General features: G+C 40.4%; 4 protein-coding genes across 5 annotated transcripts; 2 read left to right on the top strand and 2 right to left on the bottom strand.

Moving 5' to 3' along the window:
* The first annotated feature begins 620 nt into the window (after positions 1-620).
* Positions 621-5675, top strand: lrrc47 (leucine rich repeat containing 47). The gene is made up of 7 exons (XM_017411191.3): positions 621-1225; positions 1788-2249; positions 2335-2451; positions 2590-2705; positions 2926-3028; positions 3257-3346; positions 4284-5675. The coding sequence occupies exons 1-7, from the start codon at positions 656-658 to the stop codon at positions 4503-4505; spliced, it is 1680 nt and encodes a 559-aa protein (XP_017266680.1). The 5' UTR covers positions 621-655; the 3' UTR covers positions 4506-5675.
* Positions 5676-7316: 1641 nt separating this feature from the next.
* Positions 7317-9376, bottom strand: LOC108233068 (L-rhamnose-binding lectin SML). The gene is made up of 10 exons (XM_017411247.3): positions 9256-9376; positions 9068-9112; positions 8908-8940; positions 8772-8831; positions 8525-8663; positions 8316-8422; positions 8087-8131; positions 7851-7983; positions 7599-7702; positions 7317-7424 (listed from the first exon to the last, which is right to left on the bottom strand). The coding sequence occupies exons 2-10, from the start codon at positions 9090-9092 to the stop codon at positions 7393-7395; spliced, it is 678 nt and encodes a 225-aa protein (XP_017266736.1). The 5' UTR covers positions 9093-9112; positions 9256-9376; the 3' UTR covers positions 7317-7392.
* Positions 9377-10917: 1541 nt separating this feature from the next.
* On the bottom strand, positions 10918-13853 carry casp9 (caspase 9, apoptosis-related cysteine peptidase). Its single transcript, XM_017411220.3, has 10 exons — positions 13506-13853; positions 13204-13414; positions 12945-13022; positions 12806-12867; positions 12517-12693; positions 12357-12446; positions 11980-12127; positions 11702-11890; positions 11512-11621; positions 10918-11421 (listed from the first exon to the last, which is right to left on the bottom strand). Exons 1-10 carry the CDS (start codon positions 13635-13637, stop codon positions 11317-11319), a joined length of 1302 nt encoding a protein of 433 aa, XP_017266709.1. The 5' UTR covers positions 13638-13853; the 3' UTR covers positions 10918-11316.
* A 190-nt stretch (positions 13854-14043) lies between these two features.
* On the top strand, positions 14044-20136 carry dnajc16 (DnaJ (Hsp40) homolog, subfamily C, member 16). Of its 2 annotated transcripts, none has more exons than XM_017411172.3 (15): positions 14044-14220; positions 14506-14688; positions 14773-14839; positions 14952-15276; positions 15386-15570; positions 16124-16228; positions 16320-16478; positions 16571-16701; positions 16804-16987; positions 17109-17288; positions 17370-17446; positions 17565-17645; positions 17753-17833; positions 17916-18086; positions 18777-20136. In XM_017411172.3, the coding sequence occupies exons 2-15, from the start codon at positions 14513-14515 to the stop codon at positions 19222-19224; spliced, it is 2370 nt and encodes a 789-aa protein (XP_017266661.1). In that variant the 5' UTR covers positions 14044-14220; positions 14506-14512; the 3' UTR covers positions 19225-20136. The 2 variants fall into 2 exon arrangements, with proteins under 2 accessions (XP_017266661.1, XP_024860680.1); XM_025004912.2 differs by having other exon boundaries at positions 14044-14245.
* The last annotated feature ends 537 nt before the right edge of the window (positions 20137-20673 follow it).

Here is a 20673-nt window from a genome sequence, read left to right as displayed (position 1 = left end):
ACATGCGCATTAGTAGGTCAGACTCAAAGAATTGTGGTCTATGTAGTTTTTGTCCATTTTTGCGTGTCGCTTCGTTTATTTGCTCAATTTAGAGTTTGGAGGCTCAAGGGATTATAGAGTATGTAACTTTTATTTCTAGTTGAGATATTTTTAAACTTATTTTGTGTGCTGATTTCGTATTTGTTTGATTTAGAGGTTGGACGCTCAAGGAATTGTGGTCTATGTAGTTTTATATCGATTCGAGTTTATTTTTTATTTATCTTGTACGTTGTTTTTGATCATTTGTTTGATTTAAAAGTTGTAGATTTCGGCAACAAGAAAAGATTTAAAAAAATATATATTAATTCAGAAACCCTTTCATAACTTCTTAGACCGTAAAAGCGTCAATTACAAAAGGAAGTTAGATTATGTAGCTGTCAAAATAAAGGCTTGACGTGTAATTATATGGCACAGTAAATAAACTACACTTTTTATCAATATGTAAAGTCACTTTAGAATTATGTATTGGTTGATTGAGGCATATAGCTACATATTTTTCTTACACAAAGCGATATTTTAACAGTAAGTGTCTTTTAGTTTGAAAATACTTTGAAGGAAGCTGTGTGTTTGACTAGCTTGGCCGCCCGGCTTCATCCGTTTTCTGTACAGCAGCAGCATGGATGTCATGGAGAAATGGCCAGAAATAGAAAAAGCGGCGACAGAGAAGAGGCGTGAGCTGGTTTTACAGGGCACTGCCGTCGACAAGAGAATTTCCTCCTGCGGTGGACTGACCTCCTCCATCTACTCCCTCCAGCTGCTGAATTATCTGGAGGTTAGCCAGTGCCCGAGCTTGACGGAGATCCACGAGGACGTCCAGCGTCTGACCAACCTCCAAAGTCTCATTCTGTGTAGAAACAAGCTCTCGGCCGTTCCAAAAGTCATCGGCAGCCTGAAGTCCCTGAAGGTCCTGGATCTGTCCGTCAACGACCTTAAATCGCTACCAGACGGAATCACCCAGCTGAGGGAGCTGAACACTCTCAACGTCAGCTGTAACTCTCTGGAGGTTCTGCCGGACGGACTGAGTCAGTGCATCAAGCTGTCCACCATCAACGTGTCCAAGAACCGCCTGACCCGCTTCCCTCCCGACCTCTGCTCCGAGCAGCTGGACCTGCTGAGCACCCTGGTGGCTTCTGATAACTTCATCGAAAAACTGAGTGGAGACATTCACAAGCTGTCTGCTCTAAAGGTGGGCAAACTGCAGTTTATGGCATTTTTTATTAGAAATATATAAACAGAAACAATATTGTAGGAACTGGGGGTGCTCGTGGCGTCACAGCACCCCCTTGTGAATGAGAAGAAATAACACTAGTCAATAATAAAGAAGCGAATGAATGAGTAAGCAAATTTAAAATTAAAACCTAACATTCTTTGAGGGAATGCATATCACCCGCCACCTTTCATGACAGAGTTTTAGACTAAAATCCAACGGTTAGTTAATGTTCATCCAGTGATTCCTTTATGAAAGTTTTGACACACAGACATCTTAAGTGGCAGGTGATAAACATACATCCACTAGTGTAATGTAAGTGTAAAATCTTAATATATTTGCATGATTATGACCTGATTTCCTCTATTAATAAGTTCTTTTATGGTTGCATCCATGTTTGGGGTAGTACAGGTTCTCGTAGCACCCCCTATGTGAAACATGTTCCCATGGCTACAAATAAACATGCTCTTTTCCACAGTGTTGAATTCAGCTCATTCGCTTTGTTTTGTTTTTTTGTCCACCTCACGCATGTCTTTTTCAGGTGCTGGATGTCTCCAACAACAAGCTGACTGAGATCCCCCCTCATCTGAGCGATTGCCCCAAGCTGAAGGAGATCAACTTCAAAGGCAACAAGTTGAGCGACAAGCGTCTGGAGAAGATGGTCAATGGGTGCCAGACCAAGTCCATCCTGGACTACCTCAGAGGGAAAGGAAGAGAAAGACAGGGGGAGGATGGTGCCGATGCTGACGGAGGACGCCACGCTGACAAGAAGAAGAAGCAGCAGCAGAGGAAGAAGAAGGGGAAAGAAGCGGAGGAGCAGGATGAGGTGAAGGAGCTGAACAGGACGGTGGTGAGGGTGCTCCACGTTTCAGATGCGCCCACGGCACTCACGGTTAAAGTCAGTACCAAGGTTAAAGATGTTCGGCCATACTTGGTGTGCTGCATGGTCACGGGCATGAACCTCAAATCAGGGAACGCTCTCAAAAGGTTCCTGATGGCTCAGGTAAAAGCAGAACATTCCCAATCAGGTTAACTGTAATTACACAACCCAAAAAGAACTGATCGCTAATAAACGTTTTTGTTTTTAGACAAAACTTCATGATGATCTGTGCGGCAAAAGAACCATTGCAACTATTGCAACCCATGATGCGCAGCTTCTCAAAGGTCCACTGGTTTATGACGTGAAACCACCAACCCAGCTGAAGGTTTGCTGCTAAAGCCCGATTTACTTTAAACTCTTGTGACTGACAGAAGAAAGTGTCTCACTTTAATTATATATCAATTAAATTGTGAATGTCGTCGAAAAACATCCGAGTTTCAACTCTGAACGTACCGTCTGTCAGATTCTGCCGCTGGGTCGGAGGGAGATGACCGCTGTCGAGTTGATAAGATACCTTCACTTAGAGGCTGAGGAGCTCCGGAAGCAGAAGAAGAGGCAGAATGTGACTGGCCTCCACAAGTCAGTGTCACTTGTAACTCTTCCACAATCTATTGCTGCTGGGGGGAAAGTTAGTTATGTTCTGGCTGAAGTTAAGATAGGATGATGTTACTGTAGACTTTTTTTTCCTCCAGCAGCTCTGCCATTATTAAAGCTCAGCATATTAATCTAAAAAAGGAGGATTCATACAGATCCACGTGCTTCGTCTCTGCTGACCAGTTGACCATTTGTTCCTTTGCAGATACCTGCAGCTTTTAGAAGGAAAACCGCTCTACCCCTGTCTCGTGGATGCAGAGGGAGATGTGATTTCATTCCCACCCATCACCAACAGTGAGAAAACCAAGGTATGTGTCTGAATACCCCTGATGTGTACTGACAATCTTAGATGGTGTAGTTTCAGTGTTTTGGACAGAACACAATGAAATTTGAAGTTTTTAGAACTATAAAATGAGACATGTGACATGCAGACCAGCTTATGTTTTATACTGAACTGTCTTCCTGTAAGCCACCATCTGCTTTGTGTCTTTTTTTCATGACATAATGAAATTAATGAGATCATCCTTCATGTTCAGATCAAAAAGACAACCAAAGAGTTGTTCTTAGAGGTGACCAGCGCAACCAACTTGCAGACCTGTAAAGATGTCATGGACGCTCTGATTGCAGTAAGTTTCCCCTCTTCTTGTCTTTTTCTTGTTGCGAAATAAACGTTCAGGTTTCAGCTTGGACGTGCGGAGCTGAAGCATCAAATATGAGTTTACGGTTTGTCCTGAGGGTGGCAGAAGAGGAGTGTCCATGGAAAGAAAAGTTTTCACTCCATTGAAAGGGACTTTGTGAAAAGATTCGTGTTTAGGTCTTATGCAAGTGGAAAATTTCAAGATTCAAAAGGTTTTGGGAGGGATTTATACTGGTGAAAATAAATTTCAACAATAATTCAGAGCATTAAACAACCTAACTGCGTTTTGGCAACAGTTAAATCAGTTTATATTTCTCTGTATGTCCATGGAAAACTGCTCATATTTGAGGCTGCATTTTAAATTTGACATTTTATATTTTGCTCCTAAATGGTGTTTCGCCTTTTGTGCGTTTTGGCACAGATCTCCTGGAAAAAATTGAAAATAACACACTTTTTCACAGGAATAAACAATGTTGAGAGTCAGAAGTGAACTTTGTTGATAGCCAAGCTTAACACTCTGTCAAAATTACAGAATTGCATCATTTGTTGGACAAGACAGTTTCCTGCCAGGGCTGTTATTTTGCACCACATGTGTGTCGACAGAAATCAGTAAATCCAGTTCAGTTTTTAACCAATTAACACAAAAAGTCAGTGTGTTGTTATTTCACAAATTCATACAATAATCATTTTCATGTTTGTTGTCTAAAATACTGAATGTTCTCTCTGGAGAGGTGTTAAAATGAATAAAAACATTAAATTATTTTGAAATTCTTATGTTGCAGAGTAGTTCCACATTGTATCCTGGAAGTGATTTTTTTGAATGGAACACATCAGAGAAAACGGATCAAATTAAGGAGCAAATTCTTTTTTTTCCATATAAATTTAAAAGTCATGATTTCTTTCCTGTTTTCTGTTTTTCTGCACAGAAAATAGCGGAGTTAAACAAATTCACCGCAGAGCATCAGGAGGAGGCAGGATCGGACGGGGAGAGCAACAGCGCACCAGAACCTGCAGCCGGTTCCCAAACCTGCAGCCAGCTGACTGTCCAGCAGGTCCGCACCGTTGACTCGGACGGCAACCTGAAAGTTGTCTACCCGTCAAAGACCGACCTCTGCAAAGACATCAGTAACCTGACTGTCGTTTGGTAGTTAACACTTTCAATAAGCTAATCTATTTACATCCATTTACACGCTACTGGAAATCATTTTAATATGGAACACTTTGGACGGAAATCTTTAATCCTTTTACTTCACAGAAGTGTCATACATCAGTATCATTCTTACAAAGTCATATTCTTCTAAAGTATTTGAGTATAGATATTCACCTGTTGACTAATAAATACCTTTAACACTTCCTGGAACCATACCACACATTAAATACTCTTAAAATGGATTTATTTTTGTAAGTTTTTAAGTCAAACATTGTTCTCGGTTAGTTGGGAAGGTAAATCTAACAGTCACACCCTTTAGTTGGAACTGGAACTATTTATGGTCTACAGATTTATCTCAGCTCACATCAGTGCAGTTTTCAGTTTAGGACACAATTAATGTGTAACTAGCATTATAAACACATCACTTCTGTATCAGTTTGTTGTATTTCCTTGTGAGCTGAAGTTTCCGGAAACTAGCTAACTGAATCGAGTTGTGTACGTCTGTCAATAACTCAGAACTTCAACCCTTTAACTATTTCACAACTCTTCAATTGATTATTTCAACGGAGTTTTGCAACTGACACAAAAAGCATGCAATATTCTTAATATGACCCCACACACAGAATTTTGTTTTTGCTCAAATAAAGCTCATTCTGTCTCTTAAAGTAAAACAACATGAGCTGTAAGGGTTTACATATTCTGTACTAATATAATAATATTATTTTGTACCTGGAATAAAACAAATTCAGTTTATTTCTGATGTAGAACTTCATTTCAGTACACGGTTGGCTTTGAAGCAACTTCTGGATCTGCAAAAGAACAAAAACAAATTAAGTCAGGAACAAAATAATGTAGATTTTTGTCAGAAACGTATGTGAATCATTGTGTCATTTCTCAGAATGACCAGCAACAACTACAGAAGCTACTAACATCCACATACGGACCACCTCCAGGTACTTTGTCTCCAAACACTGAGTTGCTTGCGCTGATTTTGCAGCTGTTTTTCCCCATTACAGCTGTGGCTGATCAAGTGACAAACATGTCAGACTTTAGGGCATCTTGCACTATAATATGTTTGTTTTCCTTTTATATTTTTGTTTATAATGTGTGCCTGGAATAAACCTAGTTGTTCATTCACCAGATTAAAAACTTCACATTTTTTGATCCATTTTTGACTTTGTCCTTTAATGATCGAGGAAACCCTGATAATTTTGTTCTTTTATCTGCCTGCATTAATTATTAACTAGGGTGGGGGAATTCCAGGTTTACCTTTGAGAAACTTGGCTGGTGGAGTTTGAGCACTACACATTTTCCATTTAAGCGGCATGTCCCGAGGGAGCAATTGAACTGATGGTGACACAGAGAGAATATTGGTATTTATTCTGCTGGAGTTTATGAAAAAAAAAAAAAAGGCTTGACTTAATGCAGCTGGCTCCAAAAGTGGGACCACACAAGTCCAGCTCATTGTTCAGAGGACAATAGTTTGGTGCATCGCTCGTTCATGTGACTTAGTTTCCCTGTGAGATAAATTGTTCTCTCAGACATATTTCTGTGTTTGAGAAAGGAGTGCTGCTGGTCACAGTTAACACTGACAGTATTCATATTCATTTGAAAGAATGCATGTCGCCCATCACCTTCCATAATTAGCTTACATTATCTTGTGTTGAGAAATGACGGAGTTGCTACTGTTTTGGTCAAACTGAAAAAAAACATTACGCAAAATTTACCTCATGCGATATTGCGAGATGTCATGCTCAGAGTGAATGATTGGGTTTGAAAAACCTTTAAATAAAAGGCAGAGTTCAAGCTTTAGATTTGATAAAACTTTAGAACACTTGCAAGGAAGCAAAAAGTACTTTACGTCGCCTCAGCACAGTTTGCTCAAAGATTGGTTTTATAATACACAGGGAGTCGTCCTTTCAGACAGTTTTAAACACAGTTTCTCATGGTCAGCAGCACTGGTTATTCACACGTAAGACCTTATGAGGGTAAGGGAGTCTGAGCAGGAATTCTTGAGCTGGAAGTTTGATTCCTCCCTTCGCTGGGTGCAATTTTCCCATCATCTGCAGACACTATTTTCACAGTAAAGTGATTTTAAAAATACACAATGTTCTCTTCTTAAAAGTCTGACACAATAAGGATTAAAACATGACTTTTTATAAACAGACTGTCAGCTACTATCACACATTAGATGCAAATTTTAATGAATTATTGTATCTTCTAAGATCAGTTGGCTGTGGCAGCCATCTTGAATTGGCTTGACTCCAAAAGGTAATCAGTCGTGGAGTTATATTCAGTGACCATTTCCTGTAAGTTTTATTCAAATTTGCCCAAAGATTCATGTGATATTTTATTAACAGACAGACAAAGCTCAAATCATTGCAAAAACAATGTCAACCACCTTTGCTTTTTGGCAAAGGGTGATAAGATGTTGCTTTGAAAATGAAATTCCATGTTCAAAATGATTCATTCTCTGCAATAAATGATGATTTCCCTCAGTGTTACTACTTGGATTGTAAAAGGCATTTAGACGGTGTTCTGTTCATCATTCTTCCTCAGATGCAGTGTCAGATTCTGGTGAAAAGCTGCCCAACTCCCATTTTTTTCCCTGTAGACTGAGACTTCCAAGCACTAATATTTCCCCACAAAAGCTTAAAGGTGAATCTTTGAATGCAGAAGCTCCAAGTGACCATTTTTACAGAAAACAGCAGACATGCCGTTTCTCCTCATGTGTACAGTCATTTTAATTTTTAAATCAAACAACTTTAACCAAATGGTAAAAGAATGAAATCACAATTAAACAACACTGTTGATCTTTGCTTAAAACATGTTTATTGTGAGATTATACAGGGACTGTGTGTGTGTGTGTGTGTGTGTGTGTGTATTTACACAGACTGGTTTAGAGCGTCCTGGGGATCTGCAAAGAAAAAAAAAAAAAAAAAGTCACACATTGTAAAATTTCTGTAAACTAATTAAAAATGATATTTTACACCTTATCAGAAAAGCTACCGCACTGTAGAATATAGGAATTTTTTGGTCAGATTTAGATCATGATCTATGGTTTTATGTAAAATCGATCTAGTGTACTTACACTGACAAGCATAAGCCACCTCCAGGTACTTGAACGTTCCCTGACAGGGGTCTCCAAACACTGAGTTTGAGGCTTTGATAACGCAGCTGTTTTTCCCCTGGCAGCTGTGGAGAAACAGGAGTAAAAACAGATGCGAATAAACTCTGGAATGTAGGATATACAGATCTTCTCATAGTTTCACGATGAGGCTGCTGCCATAAAAGTATATGCATTCTGATTGTCTATGAGCGGCTAAAGGATGGAGAAAACTACCTTTCTGCAACTTTGCTGGTGGGGCTTGAGCAGACTGTGTTTTGGAGCTGATCGTTCGGGCGACCAAAGCTGCATGTGCTCTTGTCTCGACGGCCATAATCAGCGCCGTAGACAGAGATAACCAGACCTTCAGCTGAGAACGGAAACAGGAAGAAAGGTAAAAGATAAAAAAGAAAAAGTTTTCGTTTGAAATGTAAATATCCAAAAAAAAAAAAAAAAAGAAAATGAGATCTTACCACACTGAAGGTGTGCTAAAGAGTGTTCACATGTCTTACGGTGAACTGAAAGAGGAACATGAATCACATTGAACAAGTTTTGTCATCCTGTTTTCCCTCATTTATTTGCCTGAAACTAATGGGCTTTTTCATGCAAAATATAAACCATGTCCTTGTTAAATACAGGAAAAAGAAAACAAACAAACATGAATGTCTGTTTTGCATTTGTGCTTGAACTTATTAGACTGACCAGCTGGGAGGCAGGTGTACGTGGTCTGCAGGTACTTGGCGGTGCCTCTGCAGGGATCAGATCCGAGGATGTTTGAGCTCAGTTCACACACCTTTTTTCCATTACATCTGCAGGAAGAAAACACAGGACAGATTACATTTACAGTAAACTTGACAATACCTATAGTTTAAACAGATTAACCCAACACACACACACACGTCCCATCATACCTTTTCTTGACAACATCAGCAACTCCCACCAAAGCGCAGTTGGTGTTGGAAATTTGACTTTGGGGTCTCCCCTCAATGCAGGTCACACTATCTGCACGGCCATACATTGAGTTCTGAACACTGATCACTTCCCCTGAATCTGTTACAGAGTCAGGAGGCAGAAAACGGGACAAACAAGGAAGATTTAGTCAAAGAAGAAGGTAAAGCAGCTTTAAAGTCAAGCTGCAATAAATTAAAAATGTCATACCACAGGATAGACGATGTACAATGTCATTTTCACACGTGGTGACCGTCTCTGTTGGACTGCCTAAAAATACAAGCAGAGTATAAGTTTACCATGAAAATGTGTACATACAGCTGCATACCACAGCTCCAAAACTTACCTGCATGTACAAGCAGACAGCTCGCTGCCAGCACTGAAAAAGCAAAGTCATGGTAAATTAATTCCAAAATATTAATAAAAAAACATTTCAACTTTAACCTAATCAGTTAAAACCAGCATTAATGGTAAGTCACTATTATTCATCTAACACCCATACTTACAGAGAGTAGAGCTGAAGAAGAGCATGGCTTATTCTGGTAGTCAGACTGAGGGAAGGAACACACACTCAGTATTTATACATTTGGATCTGGGGCCGGCTGAGTCTATTATGCAATATAATCCTGAACTAGAGTTCTCTGTCTCCGGTTCAACTGTTTATAATAGATCAAAGTTGCAGTGAACTGATTACCTTATGAGGGAAGGAAGGCAGACATCCAGTCTGGGAGGTAGGAGTGAAAAAACTCAAACAGTTTGAATTAAGGACAAAAAAGGAGGAGTAACCATGAGGTTGTTTATTGTTTATCAGCAACCAGATCTGGGTAATTAAATGAACTTGTGAAACTGAATATCAGCAAATGCAGCTTCCTGGGGTGGAGACATCTAGATCAGAGTTCTTTGAACAAATAAAGTCAAATTACAGGTGTTTGGCAACAACACCCAGCACAAGGTGAAAGCAATGCAATGTGAGCTATTGTTAATCAAGGAAGCAGAAAAACACCTGTTGGGTTTAAGCTCCTCATCTGCCCTGATACCGAACTGATATCTGACCTAAACTCATACCTAAAGGAACTGGGTTGTCTATTTATGCCACAAACGGGTAAAAAATCCACACATTTATGACCCCTGATGAAATAGTGGAATCAAGAGGATAATTGGTTAATTGGTTTCTGCAGAACTTTGAAGGCCTGCTGAAGAGGAAAGTTAACCATCGAATGAAGTGTGTTGGAGCAGGGAAACACCGAAAACGTGCAGGAAAGTGGCCCTCAAGGACCAGGATTGGAAACCACTGAAAATCAACCACAATAACACACACAAAATATTGTTAGCACGTAGATGTATTTTACTGTTTTCTAATTATTTGTGTTGTTACAGTTAAGAGTAAGTCTTAATTTGGTTCATTTGTTGCTGTATTGGACCATTCCACTGTCTTTTGTAGATTAAAACAGTTGTTAGGGAGGAAATGAGGTCAGAATCACTTGTTTAAAAGCGATTTGATTGTTTTTAGTTATCTAGTTAGGTGTAGAAACAAATATTAGACTAACATAATGACGGGCCAAATCCAATGAGGCTATTTCTGGTTTTCTGAAGACCTCTAGTGGCAGAGGGGAGAACGTAAAGTTTGATCATACTTCCACAAGTTCATTTACAGAAGAACAAACAACAGAGTCAAGCTGCAGATGAAGCCAGCAGAATCTGTAGCTCCTGCAGAACATTGTGCTGACCTGTGAATTTTGTGTTCTTATAAAACTTACAGCTAAAGAATCAAAAGAACTGTATCAAGGCATGTAAAAAAAGAAATTGCTACTATTTTAAACACATTTAGTCAATCAAACAGACTATCCTTTGAAACAATGCTTATGTATTTAGAGGATGTCCTTTGTCAGTTAACACCTCATGCTAATAATAATGACATTGCTAATGTGTTTTTTTGTATTAAATCAGGACCATTTATCTTGCATAAGTGCATATACATTAACTCTGACAACTGCATTGTTCTTTACTGTGTCTGTAATGTGAAAACAGAAAATAAAACCTATTTAACAAAAGAATATTGTTCCCTAATGGTCACATTGACAAGACTGCAGAACTACAAAATGTTTTTATTATTTTTCAAGAATCTGACTCTTATTTGTAAAATAAACAGATAAACGTACGTCACAGTTGTAAGTGCTACCATGATTGGAGGTCAACAACCCAACCCTCCTTATGTCTTTATTTATAATGAAATAAACAGAATGGTTTTTTTTTCTTTTTGTAATATAACTCATATATTTATGCTTTCATTTCTTTTGCTGATAGTCGCACAAAATATTCTGAATATGATCAGTACAATAACAAGTACAACAAGAGATCAGAGAAGGAATATTTTATTTTTTAATCAATGTAGTGCACAGTAAATGGTATGAGTTCACTTTAAATACACACACTCTTGTGTTCAGCTGTAGATTTTAGACTCGTGTGTGTGTGTGTGTGTGTGTTGATTTTCTGCTCAACCTCTGCTACATAGAAACATACTTGTTATAAAGAAATAGAAATAGAAATAGTTTCTTTCCCCAATGACACCAACATTATACCCAAAATTCACTTAGAAAGGTTTTCATTGCTTAACAATTATAAAAATAAAACCACCATTCATAAAACATTGTTTCAGTATAATCACTGTAAAAAAACAAACCACATTTATACATTTTGCAAAAAAAAAAAAAAATGGTTTGGTTTTCTGTGTGCCCTGACAGAAGCATGGTTTCCATTATGTCTGGGTTTGAAAGAAGAGGAGTTTCCGGAGGAAATTAAAGGATCCGGGCATTTGTTTGAAGACCCCTTTAGCAGAGTTTTGGGCAACTTCATTGTTAACCTGGGGGAAAGAAAAAATAGTCAGATAGGCCAGTTTTTAAATGAGAATGTTCTTGGTGGATAAAATAGGACCTTTAAATGTAAAGCTCACCATCATCAGCATTGTGGCCAAGTCAAAAACATCTGCGTTTTTCTCAAGAATGCAGTTCAGTTTCTCGACGTACCAGGACCCTTCCTGAAGGTCTCTCCAGGAAACGTAACCTGGTTGTCACATAGTCAGAGAGGTGTGAGGAAAACAAGAGAACTGAATCTGTATTTGGTTGTAATTCGCACACACACACCAGGGAAAGTAGAGTAGGACACCAGGATGTCACTCGGCGTGGGCAGAGAGGCTCTGGCGTCGACCTCATCAGGCGTGCTCACAGAGTCGCTGCTGGACGACGTCGGGATGGAATCCGTCTGGTCATCTAATCCTCTGTGTGATGGCTGAGCCTCATAAGGGGACACGTCAAAGCCTGTGTCTTTTTCATCTTAAGGACAGAAAAAAGCTATTTTTTTCTAATTTGATGTTTTTTTATATACATATAACAGACACTTTGCTCCGTGTTGGCTACTTTACCTCCTCCGCAGGCCTGCAGGAAGAAAAGTTTGGGTTTTTCTTGTAAAGAAGGGGCGTTCTGGCCATTGAGGTACTCTATGATGCTCTGAACTGTGACATACTGTCCATCCACACCATAAACAGCACCAGGAAAACGGTTATGCCTCACCTACAGACATAAAAATGAACTTAGATGTCACCTGGGTTTAAACTTAATGAGAACTAAAGTTTTGGACAGAATGATCTGTTTAGTTTAAATGTCAGGAGTCTTTATTCCAAGCAGCTGAAAAGTTAAAAAGAAAATAATAATCTTGATAAAGTATTACACCATCCCAGAAGCTAGGTGCCATTTTATATGAACTTAATGAAACCACTTTATTTTAGATTTGCTTACGTACCTCAGTCCCGTGGGAGAGCATGGCAACCACACAGCAGTCATACTGGGAGTGATCCTTTTTAGACAAATCTGACAGCTCACGTTTCATTTGCTGAAATGAGGAGAAAACTGTTGGCTTTGCAAACGTTCACACACCTCAGAAAAAAAAAAAAGCTTCTCACTCTTTGCTTCAGGTTTGTCTTGACTTCAACGATAAAGTTGAGGGCTTCGAATCTTGTCTTCAGCTTCTCACAGTCTACGTTGGAGCCGTTGCGATTATTTAGTCCACTGTTAGGCTCAAACTCCACGTTGTTTATGATGAGACAAAGACCACACGGGCTGGCATCCATTTTATACCTCTATCACACATGGGGGAAAAGACAGCAGAGGAAGAAGGATGACGTAAATGCATAATTGAACATTTAACAATTCACTAGAATTTCAGTAGAAGTATTGTTGGTTGCAACATACTTGAATACTATCCCTGCGTGTTTTGCCATGCGGTCCTGGTTCAAAGGGCTCTGTCCCAGGGGCTGTGGCATTAATATATGTTAAACATTAAAGGACTTACACTTCATTAAAAAATACTGAAAAGAATTGTTTCTCTTACATGGAGTGGGAGTGGTAGGATGTAATGGACGCACAGGGAAGATATCTTTGCTTTGTTTATCAACATCCACGAGAGAGACTACGACAAATAAGAGCACATAGAGGAAAATTTTACAAGGTTTTCATTGATGAAATTGCTAAAAAAGGTTCATTGTAATAGCACTTTAAAATAGATAGTTATAAAGGCAAACAAACTCCTCTTATTCCCATGACTTTTTGGTACTTAAACAAATTATACAACCGAAAACAGACACACTTACTGAGGGGGAGAGGATTTAGAACAGGGCGAACAACTTCTGTCGGTGTTGCAGGTTGAATCTGAATTGGTGGAGCCCCATTCTGTAAGATTTCTACCAAATGATGCTGACCAAGTTCCTGGAGACACTCCAGGAATAATGGAAAGGCTCTCCTCCCGCGGGTTTCCAAGACCTGGAGTAATTTTCTGGCCTGGTCTCGTCTGGTCCCAGAGTTCTGACAGGAGCAATGACAGACACAAGTGTTTTTACTTCTGTTCAGCAGATTTAAACACCCCTAAAATCTTGACCTCAGTATCATAAAGTACCTTTATTTCATCGACATTATCCTGGGTGAAAACTCCTTTTTCAAGAAGGGCCTCGTAAAAGTTTGATGGCTCCAAGTCTCTCACCAAATTAATCCTGTTTCGCTGAAGAATCTTCCTGTGTTGTTCCTCCATCGTACATCCACTGTAAACAGAGCGGTGACACGGAGACAAAGCAAAAAAAAAAAGCTGCTTCTAACTATTTATTTGGGTTAACAGAGTCGGCTGACGTCCTAAAAATGTCCTTTCTCTTCGGTAAAACTGAAACTAATAACAAAGAGCAGGAATGTTCGACAGCTCGTATGATTTTCCTGTTGCACTTGCGACTTCCTTGTTTACATCACCGCTGTCTGTGATTGGTCAGCTGGGGGTGCGTTCGATTACATTTACGGCGAGTCCCGTTCGCGGAGACTACTGCGTCTCCCGCGAGCTTGACTCCGTAGAAACGCATTAAAGTCAAAAAACATCTAACCTAACGAGTAAAATACATCTCCGAGCAGTCACGAAACACTCAATTTCCCAAGCTTACTTTCGGGACTGGGGTGCCTCCTTCTGGAGTCCCGCTTCACGGCAGCAGGTTATCGTTAGCCTGCCCCGGAGGAGCTGCGGGATGCTGCGGAGCACACCCTGGGCGTTCTGGCCGCTAACGTTGGAGAGGAGCAAAATCTCCATTTATTATGTGGCGTAGTACGACACCGGCTGAACGCATCTGTTCGAGGTGACTAAAGTGTCGAGATGTTGCGGTGAGGCAGCCACTGAAGCAGCCAATCATAATAGAGAGAGAGAGACTGAATGTTTTATTTCCGAGGAGTAATGCCACAGCCTAGAAACATCTGCTGCTGTATTATACTCATTGGGCAGAACCTCTATTTTGGTTATTTTCACCATTTTGAAGAAACAGATAAACATGTCAGATTTGTAAACCGTCTAAAATCCGTGTTATGATGTGGAGGTCCTACTACCTGATGATGCTGATGCTGATGGTTGCTCTGATGTGTTGAAGGTAACTGATGACAGGGTCCAACATGTCTCTGTCCCTGGCTGTGGTGCTGGTGGTCCTATCTGTGCTGCTGGCAGAATCAAGCCATGCTGGGCCTGAGATGGACCCATACAAAATATTAGGAGTAACCAGGAGTGCAAGCCAGGCAGAGATCAAGAAGGTCTATAAGCGTCTTGCAAAAGAATGGTAAGTATTTTTTTTTCCTTACCACTGATCTATTTTTTGACAATACTCTTTCAGTTCTTAACCAATGTGCGTCTTAATTTCAAGGCATCCAGACAAAAACAAAAGTCCAGGTGCTGAGGACATGTTTATTAAGATTACTAAATCCTATGAGGTAAGGACCCAATATCGTGTCCATAAATACTATAATTAAACCTTGTGTGATTTGATACACACATGAGAGAAACATGACATCCTTATTGATATTTGCTCTACATTACACCCAGATCCTGTCCAATGAGGACAAACGTACCATTTACGACCGCTACGGGCAGACTGATGATAGCCAGCCGTACAGCAACGGTCGCTACGGCCATCGCCAAGACAGCTTCTACTTTGACGAGTCCTTCTTCAACTTCCCATTTAACAGCAAGACCCATAGAGACTTTGGTGACAGCAGGTACGCGCTGCACTTCAACCAGTACGTCAACGAGTTGGTGCCTGACAGCTACAGGAGACCCTACCTGATAAAGATCACCTCCGACTGGTGCTTCAGCTGCATCCATATCGAGCCCGTCTGGAAGGAGGTGGTGCAGGAGATGGAGACTCTAGGTTTGACACACTTATCCTTCAACTCTGCCCCACAGAAAATGGTGTAGGATCAGATCGGAATGTTTATGTATTTTTATGTATTTATTTTTCGAATGTCTTGTATTTGCAGGTGTTGGGATTGGTGTGGTTGATGTTGGCTATGAGAGGCGGCTAGCTAATCACCTCGGTGCTCACCGCACCCCGTCCATACTTGGCGTTATCAATGGCAAAGTGACGTTTTTCCATTTTGCCGTAGCAAAAGAGCACTTGAGGCAGTTTGTTGAAGACCTTCTTCCTCAGAGACTTGTGGAGTGGGTAAATATCAGTACATACTGTAAACAGAAATAGATATATTCACCACCCGCTGCTGAAATGTGGCGACAGACAGTGATGTTTTTGTCCACGTCTGTGGATGTGTTTTTGTGCCTGTTTGTGACTGAAAAACACCCTTAACTGCTGGACAAATTTTAATGAAACTTGCAGAAAGTAATCATTGGATGTACATCTACAACTGCTTAACTTTGAGAGTCAAAATGGCTGTCATAGCAAAGCGACTTTAAAAAAGCACAAAAAATACAACTATAATTAAAAAATTAAAAGTTTGATTGGTTAAAGTTTGATGTGGTAGCTGAGAGTCATTCACAACACATGCTCTGAGTGGGATATTGTGCACAACATTATTTTGAAGGTTTGACCAAATGAGCAACAACTGATGGTCTTTGTGTAAAACTCTGTGGTGGGCAACAAACAATGCTAGGCTGTTAATTCATCTCGGGTTTAACCAAGAAAATTTAGATTTATAAGGTGTTACTGACGGTTTCGTTTGTCTGTTTTCTTTTTTTGTTTCATTGTGCTTTTCATTTTTCAGATCACTGACAAGAATGACCAGCAGTTTTTGAACAGCTGGCACGATCTGAACAAGCCACACGTGCTTCTGTTTGACCAGGTGCCTTCGGTTCCTCTGCTGTACAAAGTACGTTCCCCTCATTCTTTTGTCAGTGTGAAATACCCTGTACTTCAGGTGTCAATAGCCAAGTTATCTGGCTGTGTTTATGTGTCCATAGCTGGCAGCTTTTGCTTATAAGGACTACTTGCAGTTTGGTTATGTGGATCAGGGTCTGTCGGAGACTGCTGACCTGCAGAAACGCTTTAACATAAACACTTACGCTCCGACCATGCTGGTATTTAAAGAAAACATCAGCAAACCTGCTGATATCATTCAGGTAAGCCAAAGCCCAGCTTCTTTTCACCACTTCCGGCTTCTCCAGCGAGTTTGCTGTAAACAATGACTTTGTTATGTCTCCCAACTCTACAGGCTAAAGGAATGAAAAAGCAAATCATCGACGAGTTCATGTCGAACAACAAGTTTCTCCTCGCCCCGCGGCTCGTCAACCAGAAGCTCTTTGATGAGCTCTGTCCCGTCAAACAGTTTCACAGACGCAGGAAGTAACTATCTGTTCACGCGTGTCCCAAATGAAATACACCAAACTCAAAGTTTCATTTTAAAAGTGTGTTTTTTCCTGACTTTTCTGCCTCTGCTCTCCTCAGATACTGTGTCCTGCTGATCACAGGGGATGAGGAGACTTTTTCTTTTAGGAACCAGGCGTTTCTCTCGTTTGCATCCTCCAACACCAAGGAGGTCGTGAGGTTTGCTTATGTGTACCAGCGGCTGCAACAGCCACTTTGTGACATCCTCATGGACAGCAAGGACAGCTCACCTTCGGCACCACAGGTATTTTACCGCATGTATTCAGACTGTTTGATATGTCGGTTTTGTCCGATTTTGAATTTCAGTGTTTTTGGCAGTGTGTGTGTGTATCGGTTTTTGATGTTTGAGTTGTGTGTGTGTGCAGGTGGTGATCCTGGAGAGGCGGAACACAGCCGGTAAGGCATTGTTCAAACCAGTCACCACGTGGAACGGCAGCGAGGAAGACAAGCAGCGTCTTCAGGCGGAGCTGGAGCGACTTCAGAAGGACCCGTCCATCCTCATCCACGACGCAGTGCTGCCTGAACTCAACAACGAGTTTGCCTCCGTATGTTTCTGTTAAAATATATTATTTTAAAAGCAAGCTACCAGTGCTGTTATTAATCTCTGTTATTCTTATAATGTGTAGATATTTATAATCCGGTGGGTCTATGCTTCTTATGATTACCTCTCTGAAGTCATCGATGATATCCTGCATAACAACTGGTAGGTGGAACTGACACTTCTGTGGAGTAAGTTAAGTAGTTTAAATTTTAGTTTAATAACTTGGATGATTTGCAAGTGAAGCATCTTTCCACCTGATTGTATTGTTTTGGACTTTTAGGCGAGAGATGATGCCTCTTCTGTCCCTCATCTTCTCTGCTTTGTTCATCTTGTTTGGGACTGTGGTCATCCAGGCCTTCAGGTTGGATTGTTTTATTTTACCCACATTTTTCCTTTACCAGAATTTGTGTTAATGACAGGAAGGGGAAAGCAAAACTAAAAAAAGTAGTCATTTGTCTTTTGTTGCAGTGACTCAAGTGATGAAAAACAAATGAAACCAAAAGCAAAAGAAGCAGAAAACGGATCATCTGAGAACCTTAGTACCTCGAGGTGAGAGCATGATTCAGTAGTAACCCTTTCTGAGTGGAAGATTAATGTGATTTTTGGTTTTTCTTGTTGCTGTTTCCTTTAGTCGGCCTCCTAAGAAGAACTTTGTGGAGGTGACGGAGCTGACGGACATCACCTACCTGAGCAACCTGGTGAAGCTGAGGCCGGGACACATGAACATCGTCCTCGTTCTCACCGACGCCTCCAAGAACATCCTTCTGAGCAAGTTCGCCAAGGAGGTCTACTCTTTCACAGGGTGAACGAAAAGCCAAGTTTTCTTTGGCTGTTTTATTGTGTGAATGCTGAGTCAACACTCACTCTTGTTTTCCTGGTTTTTTATTTTTATGCTTTGCAATCTTATTACGTCTGCACACTTTGTGTTATTTTAGCCATTTGCATATCAAAGCGTTTAGCTCATACAGGAGATGGGTGCTATGACTTCTTTTTTTTTGGTAATGTTCATACTTTTAAAAATATTTAACTATTTACAAATATTTTTCCCATAAAATACATTGAGATCTTTACAACTCCTTCAAAAACATTGTTCCCTTTAAAGTCTGCTTTATTTTGGTATGCTGCTTTTAGCTTTAAGACAGCCCTTTGCTACTTTTAGCTACTGTTTTCTACTTTTAGCCTTTCGTTACTTTTAACAAGCTTTTTGGTATGTTTACCTTTTATCTAAGCCAGTGCAGCTTTTAGGCTAGTTTTAGCCTTTAGTTAGGTTTTCTCATCTTTTAGCTTCTGGATATTGTTTTGCTACGTTAGCTTCTAGATAGCATTCTGCTCCTTTTATGCTTCTTTTGGTTTTGACATCTGAATTCCAGCTTTTTCAGTCACTTTAGGTGAAGTCCTTCAGCCCTCAGCATTCACACTGGATCTGAGCAGAAATGCAGTTTCTCTGGTTTCGAGATATTTGCTCGTCTTCACTGTGTCAACCCTCTGCTAGGAGTCTGACGCTGCACTTCTCCTTCCTGAACCTGGACAAGCACAGCGAGTGGATGAACACGCTGCTGGAATACGCTCAGGACGCCGTGCAGATCGACGCAGACGAAGACGACGGGGGGAGCCGCAGGGTAGACTACACCGGCTACGTGCTCGCTCTGAACGGCCACAAAAAGTACCTGTGTCTGTTCAAGCCCGTCTACACGGGGGAGGACCACGACAGCAAGTCATCTGAGGATGAGGGGGGGGCGGCAGGAGGGAAGCTGAGATCCAGTTCCCGCGAAAACCACCCAGCGCGCAAATCCAACCGCTCCCGCAGCACGTCCACCCTGCAGATCCACCACAAACTGGACCGCCTGGGCCTGTGGATGGAGAGGCTGATGGAGGGCACGTTGCCCCGGTACTACGTCCCAGCCTGGCCAGGACTCGACAAGATCACCCCCACTAAATAGATTCAAGAAGAAAAACTTTGTATTTATCTTCTGTCAGTTGAAAATAGTTTCATTTGTCATGAAAACTAGGGCAAAAGTTGTCTTTTTTTACCATTTGGGGCATTTGATAGGTCCAGATTTGATTAAACGGGGGCATCTTTACAATTTTGGCCTCCACTAGGGGCCAGTGTCCTTCAGACTACCTTTAACACTGAGTGCATGCTGTTTGAACTGCTGTTGCTCATATTTCTTTCAGGCAGATGCTGCTGCTGCTACAGCCTTGTGAAGATAAAATCCCACCAGCTCCTGTTATCAGTTAAATTCAGTCACACTAAAAGAGGCGATAGCGACCTGAGTCAGTTTTTCATCAGAAGAAGAAGAGGAGAAAAATACTCATGTCCTCAGACTGAGACGTCTACACTCTGTTACAGAAAGCTGAACTTCCGGTGACTAATTGATCGTTTTCTGACCGCTCAATGAAGCCTGCGGTGAAGAATACTGTGAAGATGCATGGAACTAACATTTTCCATCTTTGCCTTTTGTGCATCTCGGACCTTTTTTTTAATTTTTATTCATTTACTTGTGCAATATAGCAGACAGCTGTTCTGATGATGCCTTTAACTCCGGACCCCAAGGCGTTCTCCGTGGTCTTCCTTGATCATGTCCTCTCGCAGAAAAAAACTTTTTTTTTTTACATTAAAGCGGTTAGAAAGTGTTTGACATGTGCACATTTAAACAACACAATTCTTCATCTTTTAACCTTAGATCTGTCTGTAGCTTTATGTAGCAATGAGCAAGCTGTCTGTTTTTATCTTTTAGGTATTTCCCAAAACCTGAGTCATCGAAATACCACAAGTTTTGTTAACACTCAAAAACAAAACTTACGTAAGGCTTGCTAGATTTTTTTTTTTTAGTTTTTTTGTGTTCAACACACAGTTTTTTTTTTTGCTGTTTATTTATGCTTTTCCCCCTTTTTTCCTGCTAAAGAAACTTTTTTGTTGTGACTAGCTCATGTAAATATTGCACATAATCCTGTTACTTATAAGACGTGTGTTTTACAGAGGAAATCATCTGAAAGCTGAGATGACTGCCTGACATTACAAAAATCATGTTTTTTATGTGTAACACTAATTTATCCTGCTGTTAGATGTTACAGGTTGTCTTCAGTACATTTATTGTCTTGTTTGTTGTAATAAGACATAATTTATGTTCATTGGTTGACAGAATATATAGATTTTCCCACCTTAAATTCGCTCAGCAGTGTTCTGTAGTTTAATGATGCAGCATTTGATGACAGCGTTGAAGATGGGAGATACTTCAGTTTAGACTAAAAGCTTCAGACAACGTCAGCCCCAAAAGCTGAGAGAAAACTGAAAAATAAGGATGTCATCAAGGTGGATGCTGGGTGGTGGACAGGCTGAAAAAAGAAACAAGCAGCGCAGTTTGAAGTAAAAATACATTATAAAAACA

The sequence above is a fragment of the Kryptolebias marmoratus genome, linkage group LG8 (assembly GCF_001649575.2).
Source record: "Kryptolebias marmoratus isolate JLee-2015 linkage group LG8, ASM164957v2, whole genome shotgun sequence".
NCBI classification, from domain to species: Eukaryota; Metazoa; Chordata; class Actinopteri; order Cyprinodontiformes; family Rivulidae; genus Kryptolebias; species Kryptolebias marmoratus.
Note: the sequence above shows the minus strand (reverse complement) of the source record. Positions and strands in the feature narration are given on the sequence as shown.

Coding starts and splice junctions, on each gene's coding strand:
- lrrc47 (XM_017411191.3), top strand. CDS start 656: ATGGATGTCATGGAGAAATGGCCAGAAATAGAAAAAGCGGCGACAGAG. Junction 2,250..2,334: donor AAAGGTTCCTGATGGCTCAG/GTAAAAGCAGAA, acceptor TTTTGTTTTTAG/ACAAAACTTCATGATGATCT. Junction 2,452..2,589: donor AACCACCAACCCAGCTGAAG/GTTTGCTGCTAA, acceptor ACCGTCTGTCAG/ATTCTGCCGCTGGGTCGGAG.
- LOC108233068 (XM_017411247.3), bottom strand. CDS start 9,092: ATGCTCTTCTTCAGCTCTACTCTCT. Junction 8,423..8,524: donor GCTGATGTTGTCAAGAAAAG/GTATGATGGGAC, acceptor TTCTTCCTGCAG/ATGTAATGGAAAAAAGGTGT. Junction 7,703..7,850: donor ACCAGCAAAGTTGCAGAAAG/GTAGTTTTCTCC, acceptor GTTTCTCCACAG/CTGCCAGGGGAAAAACAGCT.
- casp9 (XM_017411220.3), bottom strand. CDS start 13,637: ATGGAGGAACAACACAGGAAGATTCTTCAGCGAAACAGGATTAATTTG. Junction 12,694..12,805: donor CACGCAGGGATAGTATTCAA/GTATGTTGCAAC, acceptor CATGTGTGATAG/AGGTATAAAATGGATGCCAG. Junction 12,447..12,516: donor AGACAAACCTGAAGCAAAGA/GTGAGAAGCTTT, acceptor TCCTCATTTCAG/CAAATGAAACGTGAGCTGTC.
- dnajc16 (XM_017411172.3), top strand. CDS start 14,513: ATGACAGGGTCCAACATGTCTCTGTCCCTGGCTGTGGTGCTGGTGGTC. Junction 16,988..17,108: donor GCTCACCTTCGGCACCACAG/GTATTTTACCGC, acceptor GTGTGTGTGCAG/GTGGTGATCCTGGAGAGGCG. Junction 18,087..18,776: donor GAGGTCTACTCTTTCACAGG/GTGAACGAAAAG, acceptor ACCCTCTGCTAG/GAGTCTGACGCTGCACTTCT.